Raw genomic sequence first — 13,422 nt, 5'->3', positions numbered from 1 at the left:
AACAGACATTTGTTGAACACCTACTGTGTGCTTATTCTGGACACTGAGGACCAAATGATTATTTAAGCCTATAGCTATCTGATCCTGGAGAACATTGTTTTTCCACCAGAGTCTAGTGACAAAACTCATTTAAATCTGAGTTCATGGAAAGTTGGATTAGTCTGTGATTATGCAAGATGGTAAAGAGATTGGCATGGGTTGGAGAGGGTATGGGAACACACACAAAAAAAGACATGAAGACTTAATGCTAGATTTATAGGCTTAGTGGGGAGGACCCAAACCGTTTTGCCTGATACTTTAAAAAATAATAACAATAGAAACAACAACAAAAATAATAACAAACTTTTATGGCTGCATTTTCTGATTATAAAACTTCTAAAAAAAAGTAGAAAGAAGCAAAACACATTCTCAGTGTTCCAAACCAGAGATAATGACTGTAATTATTTTAAAGGATGTTTTTGCAGTCTTTTAACCCTTTGGCTCCTTAAATTGTTTTTCTTTGGTTTTGATTTTGAAGTTTTATATGATATGTCTATGTATGGTTTTCTTCATATTTATCTGGTTTGGGACTTAGTAAATCTGTAGGTTGATGTCTTTCATCAGAAAACTTTCAATTATTATCTCTTTACATATTGGTTTTGCTCCATTCTCTCTCTCTTATTCTGGGATGCCAATTACACGTATTAATTAACCTCCTCACTGTATCCTTACATTTTCCTTACATTTTTCACCTTTTTGAGTCTTGGGGTTTGTTCTGAATCTTTTCTTTGAAGTTATCTTTCAGTTTGTTAATCCCCTTACACTGTATCCGGTTTGCTATTAAACTCAGCCACTGAATTTTTACTTTATGTCATTATAACTTTTTGAGTTCTAGATTTCTCCTTTGGCTATTTTTTAAGGTTTTCAGTTTTCTACCAAAGTTCTCAATTTTGTCTTTTATTTCCTTGAATATATTCAGTCTATTTATTTTTCAGTAGTGTCAGACAACTACATTATCTGAATCCTTTATGAATCTGTTTCTAATGTCTGCATTTCTCTTGAATTTCAGCTGTGCAGTCTCACCTTCCATTGAACCCTCACTTGGAAGCATCATTCAGCTCAACCCTGGTGACATTTCATGAGCATAACTTAAAACCAAATAAATAGTTCTCCATTCTAAGATTTTAGCAAGTTTAAGGTGCACCGTTGATTTAATTATAGCTGTTCTGGGGATTGGGAGTAAAGAAATATTACAGGAAATGTAGGCATGTGACCTGATTTCAGACACATCACGTTATAAAGGAATAGGCATTTAAGAATTATAGAAATATGGCAGAATTCCTCAGCCGTGGGCAGACCTGTTTGGATATCTTGAGTCCGTTTCCCTTTAAACCTTCCTTTAAAGCCTCTTCAGTGAGAGGAAGAAAGAACCTGAATTGTCCTGAGGCTTTATTACCTCCAAGTGCTCGAGAACTCTCCAATGTTCCTGCCAGTTAAACGCACATGAAATGTAACAGAAATAGGATCCAGGAGAATCCTGCACGTAGGAGATCATGGAGTGGGAGCCAACTGGACCAGGAAGCTACTTACTTCTAAGAGGAGAAAAATGCAATGATTAGGCTTACAGTAGAAGCCTCTTCTTGCCTTCCGCTGAGACTGATGTGGCTAGAGGCTAGTTCGTTTCCTTTCAGTATTCCAAGATGGGTCTTAAGTATCACCCGATCGTTCTTGGCCATGAGCTCTAGCAAGCAAAGCTCAAAATGGATGAGGAGCTACACTTGAATTACACAAATCATAGCCCTTTGATATAGCCTAACAGGCCACAGATTCAAGTGTCTGCTGGAGCCAGGCAGCTGGTCGCTGGGGGCCTGTGGCCGAGGCAAGGCTGTGTGGTCCAGTCCAGGCAGGGAGCTCCTCCCCACACCAGCTGATTCTTGCCGTGTGAGCATACAGACCCAGGGTTTCCGGAACTGAATTTTGTCAGAAGCCAGGAACACAGATTTCTGTGAGAAATGCCCTGATTTTTATGTTGACAGTGAATTCCATTTTCTAAAACTTGCATGTATAACACATGTTTTGGAGATGATTGAAGTCTGTGGGCTCCTGCTGGTTGTTTCTGGGCTACATGTTCAGCATTGAATGAGTCTGTACTATAGGAAGGTGGCCCCATGACTGAAGCAATATGGAATGCTTGCTCTCGCGCCATAGAGGGGTTCCTGGAAATATAAGCACTGGGGGACTTTCTGAGTCCACTTGAAGCTTCAGAAAAGTGCATTGCCCTCACTATACCATTTCAGTATTTTTTTTTTTTTTTTTTTTTGCGGTACGCGGGCCTCTCACTGTTGTGGCCTCTCCGGTTGCGGAGCACAGGCTCCGGACGCGCAGGCTCAGCGGCCATGGCTCACGGGCCCAGCCGCTCCGCGGCATGTGGGATCTTCCCGGACTGGGGCACGAACCCGCGTCCCCTGCATCAGCAGGCGGACTCCCAACCACCGTGCCACCAGGGAAGCCCGCATTTCACTATTTTTTTAAACAGCTCACTCAGTGAGGTCCTTTTTTGACACTTAAAATGGGGCTTTGGAGTCAACCCTCAGGGAAACTGCTCAAAGTACATAGCCCAAAACACACAGAGTGTCATTGAGATCATCTGTCATGTGATCTACAGGCAGTCTTAGAGCAGACAAACCAGAAACTTGGACAATATTAGCAACCTTGCCAAATTGCACAGAGGAATATTCATTAATTTTTCATTCTCAAATATTGTAGAAGTATTATATGAATGGACATTAATTTCTTGCTTGGAGGCAAGCGAGTAAGTTGTTTGAAAGGTAACTGGGACATTTATGGGAAGTAAAGCATGTCCAGTGCATAATTGTACTGCATGGGGAATGAACCTGTGTCTTAGAAAAAATGATTAAAAAGAGACTAGGGAGGCTGATAGAGTGATTGGTACCCAAACTCAGTAATTAAAGGTTGAATTCTTCAGGAGACTTACTCTGTGTCCTTAGGCAAGTAATATTCAGTAATTTGCCATAATCCATTTGAGAAAAATATGTTATCTAGCTGATAGAATATTTCCAGGATATATCTAATATCCTGTTCAGTGCTTAGAATAGCTGGTGATGCCAATTTTACTCTAAGTAGCTGTGCAACATGAATTAGAGAATAGAGGTATCTTTGTAATGAATATTGTTAAATGTTTAGATGGAACGTTATATTTGGAGATCAAGGGAATTTGTTGTATCTCTGAATTTATATTGTCCTCTAGTGTTCTTTAATTACAACTTCTAACACACTAATGTTCCAGCAGATGAAATATAAAATCTAAATTTATATATGTACTCGTTTCGAATCTGTTCTACTTTCTGGGTACAACACAAATAGGAAACTGAATAGTCTGGTTTAATTGCCTGAGCTTTAGGGAACGAAGGAGATGATATTACAACACTGAAAACCAATAACCCTTGTATACTGATCATAAAAACTTAGGCAAAATGTGTATTTTGTCCAGGCCTGGCCATCTCCCACAGTTTGAGAAACAAACGAACATGATTATATGAGAGACCGTTGTAGTGTCAAATTTATTTGTATCTGGGATGAAACACTTCTCAATTTAAGAATAAATCGTAAAAGCAAGGGGAAGATATGTCTAATGCATGCATTTTTCTATTATGAGTTTTGTCTTAGTAATTCCTTTGAGTACCATTGTTCGCAGGTTCTGTATCACTGCGTTTTTAATTCAATGGGACTTGAAAAGATTTGATGCTAAAATGGAATGCTTCAGACTATTAATAGCTCTCCTTTCCTTTCCACTTTCAGTCCTTGAAGAAAGAAACTGCTCAGACCCTGGGGGCCCAGTCAATGGGTACAAGAAAATTACAGGAGGCCCTGAGCTTATCAATGGGCGCTATGCAAAAATTGGCACCGTCTTGACCTTCTTTTGTAACAACTCCTATGTTCTTAGCGGCAATGAGATGAGAACTTGCCAGCAGAATGGAGAGTGGTCGGGGAAACAACCCATCTGCATAAAAGGTAACTTGCAAATAATTTTGAAGTCTGTAGAAATAGATGGAGTTGCTGGGCATTTTGGTAGCTCTCATACATGTTTTTGAGCCCCTGGAAAAATGCCTTCTCTCTTAAGTTCTCACTGGAACCATACATTACTTTTAGGTTGGAAATCATCCATAAAACATTTGCTTCTTTTTTGAACTGCCAAAGGACCTGCTTATCCTAATCACAATGACTTGATGTGATCAAGAAGAGTGATGTAGTTAACAGAGCAGTTTAGGAAAGATGACAAGGCTGAGTTTTATACATGCAAACCCAAGCATAGATTTGAAGCAATTAAAATGCATTTATATGGCTACATTTATCTACTCTCTATGCAATATTAAATTAGTGCAAGAAATAAAAGAACGCAATAGACACATCATCCCTGCCAGCTTATGTAGAGGGAGGTTTGAGATGTTAAGATGTTTAAAAGTATCTTAAAAAGACAGTAAACCCTTGAACATTCAAAGGAGAGTTATAGAACGAATGAGTGGTGTATATTCCGAGAAGGAGTGAAATAGAGACGATTGCATGTAGCAGAGAGCACTGGAACCTGTCTGGGAAGCAGGGAAGGATTTATAGAGGTAAAGAGGAGTTGGGATGATATTCCAGTTAGAAGACAAAGGGAAGGTGGTGTAGGCAGAAGTGAAAGAATCATGGTAAACAAAAAGTGAATCAGTCCTGAAATCTGGGAGGTACATTTTAAAAGGTAGTTGGGGGCCAGAACAAATGGAACGTTGCATAGGGAAGTTTGGACCTTACCGCACTTGAGAGTGGGCATGCATAGTTTCTTGCTGAGTTGATTTCCTAGTTGCTCCAGGTCGACAGCCCCTCTCCTTTTGGTGGCAGGTCACAGTTATCTAGCTGTTTCCTGGGAAGAAAAGCATCTCCTTGGCCTAGATTATCCAGATAATTGCTTCAATCCTCCACTTTCCCTTCTGAGTGTTTGTCAACAACCTGAATCATGGGAAAAGGAACGAAAGAAAGATTTGTGAAAGGAAGAAATCACTTTAGACTTTAGCCAGGAGCAAGCTTCATCCTCACCAGCACAGACTCTGCTTCTTGATTTCATTAAGTATGGAAACGGTGTTACATATGTCCTTGGAGATTTTTGTCAACTCTTCTCTTACAAATTAATACAAGCAGAGTTCCCTAGGTTGCTAATTAGACGAATGTTGGCTGCTTGATTGGGAAAGTGAGATGGGAAGGATTCCTTTTCACTTGTGAAGAAAGAGAGACTTCAAAAAAATTAAACTGGGCTTTGAGTTGCCCTCAAAGGACCTTTAGGAGCCTTAGTTGCAGCACATGGAGGAATCAGTTACTCAAGATTTATTGATGGTTGACACTGCTGTCTGGCTTTAAATGAGAGCCTTGTGATTCACTATGCTGGGCTATATTTTAGAACCTTGACCTTGGCTTTTATTCTGTATTGATTAAGTTCGCCAATACTATCTATGTGAACAGATAATCCTAATCTATTAATTATCATTGTTTCATATCAGCTGGGGGGAGCATCTCTGCAGAGGTGTTTATTCTACTTGGGTTCTTCAAAGGGGGTTGCCAATTTAGATAAAACTCAGCATGCTCTTTTGCTGAGCGAGCTGTCCAAGTCTGGCTAATGTATCTTACCTTTGAAAGCCTGAGGAATGTGCACTGGTCTCCAGAAAGGGTGGTCAGGTATGAATCTGAACTGAATGATGTGAACAGTTAATATGGAAAAGGATTATGCAGCATTGTCTTTTTTTTTTTTTTTCTAGCCTGTCGAGAACCAAAAATCTCAGACCTGGTGAGACGGAGAGTTCTTCCAATGCAGGTTCAGTCAAGGTGAGGTTGAAACACCTGAACTCTGCTTTAAAGGCGAATGAACGTTCCTCTCCCACCCCCTTTCCCCACTGGTGTTTGGCCAAAGACAGTCTGAGGTTTCTTAGGGACACTCAGTGCTGACTGGCCAAGGAAGAATAGGGCTCGTTAGATGGAGACTTATTAGCCAGCTGCCTTTAGCCAAGAGGTAGCAACTGTTGGAAGATGCACAGATTTCATTGGATTGTGGGAAAGTAAGTGGTGGTGGGAAGCCAGACTTTAAGATGGTCTTTGAGGAGCTGGATTTTAATACTCGAGTCTTCCTGAAATTACTACGTATTTATTATGCAGCCAGCTGTGGCTTAGGAAGATGTTCTTGGTAGTGACCAATCAGATGAGGCAGGCTGGTGGGGCCAGGAACCGGAGATGAATGACTTGCCCCTGACGAGGGATGTGAGGCCTCAGGGATACCCACCCAGCGTTTTTCCTGGAAAGATAGAGGTGGGGACCCCTGGTGGCAGCTGTGGAACCTTACACCCATGGCTCCAGAAGGAACCTGCTTCCTCTTGATTTCAACGAGGCTTAGTGCCTGGTTTCCTTCAGTTCCCTGCTTAGTTTTTACCTGGCAGAGAGACCTTCCAAGACCATCCTTTTAAAAATAGCAACCCCGGGCTTCTCTGGTGGCGCAGTGGTTGAGAGTCCGCCTGTCGATGCAGGGGACACGGGTTCGTGCCCTGGTCAGGGAGGATCCCACATGCCGCGGAGCGGCTGGGCCCGTGAGCCATGGCCGCTGAGCCTGCACGTCTGGAGCCTGTGCTCCGCAACGGGAGAGGCCACAACAGTGAGAGGCCCGTGTACCGCCAAAAACAATAATAATAAATAAAAATAGCAACCCCACCTCCACCCTGACCGCTGAGCTGACTTCTTTAGCCAGCGCTCTCTGACCTTTACAGAGCTCTCCAGTTTTCACCTTGGCATCCATCTCCACCTGTTGTCCTACTGACATTTTGTTCATTTATTTGTTCAATTTCTGTCTCCCTGTACCCCACCAAAAAAATGTGAAAGTTATAAGTGCAGGAACATTTTCTGTTTGGTTCACTGAACTTCTAGTTCCTAGAAGGGTGCCTGCCACATGGTGGACACCCTCAAAATATTGAATGAATGAGTGAATGAATGAATGGATTGGATCAGTTGGTTCAAGACCTGCTGTCATCTGTCTTTAGCACTGGGTATTCTTGGGCAAATTCCTAAGCTTACTGAGCCTTTAGTTCCTCTTTTGAAAAGTAAGGGTGATCACAATAACATTTGTCTCTGGGGACTGTTAAGGATTAAATGCAAGGCAAATAGCTAGCATTTACTGGGTGTTTGCTCTGTGCCCGTTACAATTCTGAGTTCTTTACATATATTAGCTCATTTAATCTTCACTACAACCTCTGAGGTAAGTATTATTATTACCATTTCATTTTAGATTTTATTACTTTTTATTACAGATGGGGAAACTGAGGCTCTGAGAGGGTGAGGAACTTGCCCAAGGTCACATTGCTAGAGGAAGGAGCAACCCAGGATGTAAATCCAAGGTCTTCAGGGGCTGCTCCCTGATGCATGAAGCTTGAACTAAGCCTTATATAAAGGCCTTAAAAACACCTTGCACCTATGAACACCTGTAAGCAGTATCTATTGCTTTTAGAAATGGTAACAATGAATCCCAGTGACTGGAGCTGACCCCAAACAAGTGATCTGAAATATTCAAAGTTCAGGATATTCCTTCATCTCTCACTCTGCCTCTGGCTCTCTCATTCCATTTCCTTTTCGGGCAAGGCATTTCCTCGGGGACAGTGGCAGTGGAATCCAGTATTTCTACCCACCCTCCTTTCTGACCTTTGTGATTTACCTGGGGCTGGACTCTCCAGTAAGTATTCTTCCCAAGGAGACATCTTGGAGAGGAGGCCCAGAGCTGTTAAAAGAGACCACCACTGGGCTTTGCATTTTGTAAAGCGGTTGTAATGGGGGCTTAGGTGACAAGGTGCCAGGTGTCTCATGTAGATGAGAAAGCAAGCCTAAAACTTGGTTGTAAATTTCTTTCTGGAAGATACGCTGCTGAGTGGGGATATGATGGTCTCCAGCAGCCAGGCTCACCCAGGAACCCCCAAAGGCAGCGCAAAACCTTCAATGGCCAAAAGCTGTGTTTGTTTGCAAGTCCAGAAGCTCCCTGAACTGCAGACCTGGTTCTAAACTTGAGCTAAAGATTTGTTGGATGAAATCAATGTGGATGGAATGTTTGCTCCGAGCACAGCACGGTACAGACACGTGAAACAGATTTCTTACGATGGATTGGCATGGCAGGGAAACCAGGGTGGGAACCATGACTGCCCTGTGTTGCCTGGGGTACTGTCTTAGCTTCCTGTGTGCCCTTCAGCACTCCTACCTACCTCTCTGGGCTTCCTTCCTCCATTCATTAAATGGGATGAAAACACTGATTCCTAAAGGAACTCTAACTTGTCACTTAATAGTCATTATGCACTGATATAAAATGAGCACAAGTTGTGTAGTGTGCATAGCTCTCTCCCAAGAATCCCAGAGTGGTCTCTGGGTGCTTCAACTTCGGGGCTCATTTAAAAGACCTTTTCACATTCGCACACAACGCTCCTTATTTCTCCCAATCAATGTGCTCTGAGAGAAGGTTTTATTCTCTGAGGTGGACTAATTACATCTGCTAATTGCTAAATCAATTCCTAATACTGCCCCATTATGACAATGGTTAGAGAAAAGCAGCCGCTTGGATTTCTCCCCTTGAAATTAACTTCCTTTTTTGTTTAATTTCACTATTAATTTTTGTGTGTGTGCATGTCTAGCATAGCTTTGGATAGCAGCTATTATGTCAGATATTATGCTCTTTGGTTAAAATTCAGGGCAGCTGGAGGCATGCCAGAAATGGAAATGGAGGAATAAATTGAAGGTTGAAGTGTGCAAAAAAAATCTGCTCAGTGGTAGAAGAGGCATTCATGTGTGTGTGTGTGTGTGTGTGTGTGTGTGTGTATGAGAGAGAGAGAGAGAGAGAGAGAGAGAGGTGTGAGGGGAGAAAGGGAGAGAGACACACAGAGGATGAGATAGCTGTTTTCCCTTCCTCTGTAAGGAATGGGCTTGGATACTAAAAGAGCCACAATGACTGTCTCTGGCCCTCCTCTCTCTCCGGGCCGCGTGCTCCGATGTAGGGAGACGCCATTACACCAGCTATACTCATCAGCCTTCAGCAAGCAGAAGCTGCAGGACTCCTCTACCAAGAAGCCAGCCCTTCCCTTTGGAGACCTGCCCCCTGGGTACCAATACCTGCACACCCAGATCCAGTATGAGTGCATCTCACCCTTCTACCGCCGCCTGGGCAGCAGCCGGAGGACATGTCTGAGGACTGGGAAGTGGAGTGGGCGTGCCCCGTCCTGCATCCCTAGTGAGTCAATGCCTGTCCTTGGTCTAGAGCAGCTTAGATCTCCCATTGCTGCCTATGAAAAGCCACTGACCCTACTGAAGACTTTTTTGGGAAAAACTCCTTGTCCAGAAGAATGGCCCTCTAACACTTTCCCTAGCTTGGTGAAGTCTGAAATTCCACAGTTAGCGCTTCCTTCCTTTGGCTTAAACTTATTCCCCAGGAGAAATGAACTCGTTAAATCTTAGACGAAGTTTTTGGGAAGGGGGGCATACTTTTTGTGGATAATGCTTTCATATTTACTTGGAGAAAAGGGACAGAGCAGTTATTAAACACCAAGTGGGGAGGGGGCTAAAGGTGCTAGAGGGCTTCTGGTGATATCTCCTTGGCTACCCTGTCTAACCCAGTTTTCGTTCTCATCACCCAATGGTATTAATTAGGTTATTGTTATTAATTAGATTATGAGGTATTGATTACTCACAAGGTTATAATGATGATGACTGCAGTAATACATGGAAGTGTCTGGAATAGGGTCTTGCACATACTAAGCTACCCCCATCCTCTTTGTCAAAGAAGAAGAATATGGCTTAGTTCGAGGTGGTCATCTTTATAGCAATAGTCATGATATTTGAATTTAGCTGTTTATATACATCATCTCATCCACTCTCCTCAAGAACCCTAGGAGACAGTTGTGATTACTGTATCCATTTTGCAGGCAGGAAGACTGAGACTGTAAGAGATTAGGCAACTTGCCCAGTAAGTGGCTGGGATGGTAAGCCTCCAGTCGTAATCCTAGACTTTATAGTCAACCATGTCAAGGTGGTTGATTAATGTTTAAAGGGAAAAGAAAAACGGGTTAGATGCTCTGTGGTCTTGACATCCATAGGGTCCACCTTTCCAGATTTGTGCTCTGTTGGGTGACTGACACATTCCCCTTTGGATGGGAAGGTCTGAGTTTACATTACTGAGCTGGTGCTTTCTCCATAGTCTGTGGGAAAACTGAGAACGTCACTGCTCCGAAGACCCAGAGGACACGCTGGCCGTGGCAGGCTGCCATCTACAGGAGGGCCGGTGGGGTGCACGGGAGCAGCCCGCACAAGGACACGTGGTTCCTCGTCTGCAGCGGTGCCCTGGTCAATGAGCGCACCGTGGTGGTGGCTGCCCACTGCGTCACCGACCTGGGGAGGGTCACCGTGATCAAGACAGCAGACCTCAAAGTCGTCCTGGGGAAATTCTACAGGGATGATGACCGGGAAGAGAAAAGCATCCAGAGCTTGCGGGTGAGAGAGGGCTGCAGCCTGGAAACCGGGTCTCTGGCTCAGCAACTCCCAGTACTGGGCGAGCAGTGACTGTGTCGGTCCTTTGGCATCCAGCCCAGAGCCTGGAAATATTAGGCACATAGTAGGTGGCTAATATATATTGACAGATACTAGAAAGGGGCATCTAGAAAGACTATGGAGTCTTTCCCCCCTAAAATTGTTTTAAAAATAAGATAGTAGGGCTTCCCTGGTGGCGCAGTGGTTGAGAGTCCGCCTGTCGATGCAGGGGACACGGGTTCGTGCCCTGGTCCGGGAAGATCCCACATGCCGCGGAGCGGCTGGGCCCGTGAGCCATGGCCGCTGAGCCTGTGCGTCCGGAGCCTGTGCTCCGCAACGGGAGAGCCCACAACGGTGAGAGGCCCGCGTACCGCAAAAAAAAAAAAAAAAAGATAGTAACAAATATCTTCTATCATTGGGGTCATCGAAATGTAACCACCTCTTACGTTTAAGACACTGTGCTAGGTAGGCTTTGAGGAAAAATAGAGACTCCTAATAAATTTGTAAGATTCTTCTCTTTCCCTGCCTGCCTCCCTCCCTCTCTTCCATCCACCCACTCACCCATCCAGCTCATCCATCTGTCCATCCATCCTTCCATCCATCCATCCACCCATCCATCCATCCATCCATCCATCCATCCATTGTTGAGTTCCCACAGCATGCCATTTGCTGGGAATACATACAGAACGGAATAAGGCATGGTTTTTGCCCTGAAGAATCCACAGGCTAGGGGAAGAGACAGACCAGTATATCGTGACTAGTCCAACACAATAGAATCCCTGAGTAGATGAGCCCAAATGTAGTTGAAGGAATAGAACACATCCGTGAGAATGTTACGGCATATCACAGATGTAAGCTCCTGGAGGCCCCCGTCAAAGAAGATGATCAGCAAGGATGGGGACAATCAGGGGAGACTTTGTGGAAAAGTCTGTGGACCACCCTGGGTGTAGCTCTATCTTACTGGCTTGAGGGTAAATGCAGTGTTTACAGTGGACCAGATGTTGCAAACTGGTAGCCTGTAGGGGTTTGTGTTTTGATAGTGCTAACATATATTTTTTTAATCAGTTATTTGCCAACATTTAAAAACCAGGAGGTTTCAGCCAGAGATCTGGAGTCTATTCTCTGGCAAAATGAGCACTTCTGCATGGCAGTGGTCAGCTGGAGCGAAGTGGCAGCTGCCCCCTCTGCATGGGGCATGCACTCCCGTTCTCTGAAACCTCACCTGTCCACTCAACTTATTTAAAACAACCTGCCAGCCAGGCGGGCGTTTCAGTTTGCAACCCTGGGAATAGAGCAGTTGCTTTCTATGATCCCTTGAGAAAAGTTTCTCTGTATAATTGTAGCTGTCTCTTAGACATTTTCTCCCAATCATTTAGCCCCGGGGCTTGCCTGTTCCTGTCACTATGGAGTTGGTCGCTCACAATTGCTGTCCATTCCTTACCTTGGTAGATTTCTGCAATCATCCTGCATCCCAACTACGACCCCATCCTGCTGGATGTGGACATCGCCGTCCTGAAGCTCCTGGACAAGGCTCGCATCAGCACCCGTGTCCAGCCCATCTGCCTGGCGGCCCCTCGGGACCTCAGCACCTCCCTCCAGGAGTCCCGCATCACCGTGGCGGGCTGGAATGTCCTGGCAGATGCGAGGAGCCCCGGCTTCAAGAATGACACGCTGCGCTCGGGGGTAGTCAGTGTGGCGGACTCGCTGCTGTGTGAGGAGCAGCACGAAGAGCACGGCATCCCGGTGAGCATCACAGACAACATGTTCTGTGCCGGCTGGGACCGCGCTGCGCCTTCTGACATCTGCACAGCAGAGACGGGCGGCATCGCAGCCGCGTTCTTCCCGGGGCGGGCGTCCCCTGAGCCCCGCTGGCATCTGGTGGGGCTGGTCAGCTGGAGCTATGACAAGACATGCAGCCACAGCCTCTACACAGCCTTCACCAAAGTGCTGCCCTTTAAAGACTGGATCGAGAGAAACATGAAATGAGCCTCAGGCCCGTCGAGAAGCACTTCCGTGCATCCTTCCGTATGTGTGTTGCCCAAGGCATCGTGGACCTGAAATGTGAATCTGCCCATGAATTTGGCTGTGCCAGGGCTTCTGATGTCAAAACCAGTGGAGGGCGCGTCGAGCTTACTTTCTGGTAGGCCACTGCCTCCCTGACTGCTGGGACCCTTTGGAAGATACCAGGGCTGCTTGCAAGGACTCAGTTTCTTCAAAATAGACTACATGAATAGCAAAGCAATCCTCCCCATTCAACCGGCCCCAGTGGCCTTCCCCACCTGCCCTTCAGTGGTGCGAATGCCCTGGTCAGCTGTGGTCGAGAGAGGTCTCCTCCAAGGCTCCAGCCAGACAGAGTTCCAGAGAGCCGCCTGCAGGACAGTCCCGGACAGCGGAGCCTGGCTGCGGCACTGGTGTCCGTGCACACTGCCACGTCACGGGGTGGTCCTTTTCCTTCCCAATCCCCTGTACACACTTTAATAAAACAAGGGTTGGCTTCTGACCCACGGAACGAATGTGCCATGGCTCTGATTCCTGCATGCAGCCTCTTTGAGCTACGTGTGTTGGGACCAATGGCTGGGTGGCAGCCCTTTAAGAGAGATCCTAGATTATCATTCCCAAATAATGCCTAGAGCAAAGCCGATGCCATCTTTTCAATACCAGTGCTTGCAACTTGCTGGGCCTTCAGGTGGGGGAGAGGGAGGTTGGGCACCATCAGATAAGGCACAAACAGAGGAAAATACCAGGGATTTGAGGATTTCTAGTGTCCCCTCTTGTTCTTATGCTCTAGATCAAGCACAAAACCCTGCTTTGAATCTCTAGACATCTTGAGGACCTATTTTCGTAGCATCTGAACTG

At 45.2% G+C, this 13,422-nt stretch overlaps 1 protein-coding gene across 14 annotated transcripts in view; it reads left to right on the top strand.

Moving 5' to 3' along the window:
- Positions 1–13,079, top strand: part of PAMR1 (peptidase domain containing associated with muscle regeneration 1) — a 164,113-nt gene extending 151,034 nt beyond the window's left edge. For all 14 annotated transcript variants that reach the window (XM_019948262.3, XM_019948261.3, XM_073808773.1 and 11 more), the window contains 5 exons: positions 3,799–4,011; positions 5,787–5,853; positions 9,042–9,274; positions 10,238–10,530; positions 12,016–13,079. In XM_019948262.3, coding sequence (XP_019803821.2) covers positions 3,799–4,011; positions 5,787–5,853; positions 9,042–9,274; positions 10,238–10,530; positions 12,016–12,552 — 1,343 coding nt within the window. In that variant the 3' untranslated portion in view covers positions 12,553–13,079. The remainder of the gene's footprint in view (positions 1–3,798; positions 4,012–5,786; positions 5,854–9,041; positions 9,275–10,237; positions 10,531–12,015) is intronic.
- The last annotated feature ends 343 nt before the right edge of the window (positions 13,080–13,422 follow it).

Source organism: Tursiops truncatus, chromosome 8 (assembly GCF_011762595.2).
Source record: "Tursiops truncatus isolate mTurTru1 chromosome 8, mTurTru1.mat.Y, whole genome shotgun sequence".
Lineage (NCBI taxonomy): Eukaryota > Metazoa > Chordata > Mammalia > Artiodactyla > Delphinidae > Tursiops > Tursiops truncatus.
The sequence above is the reverse complement of the archived record's forward strand: the minus strand, read 5'-3'. Positions and strand labels throughout refer to the sequence as shown.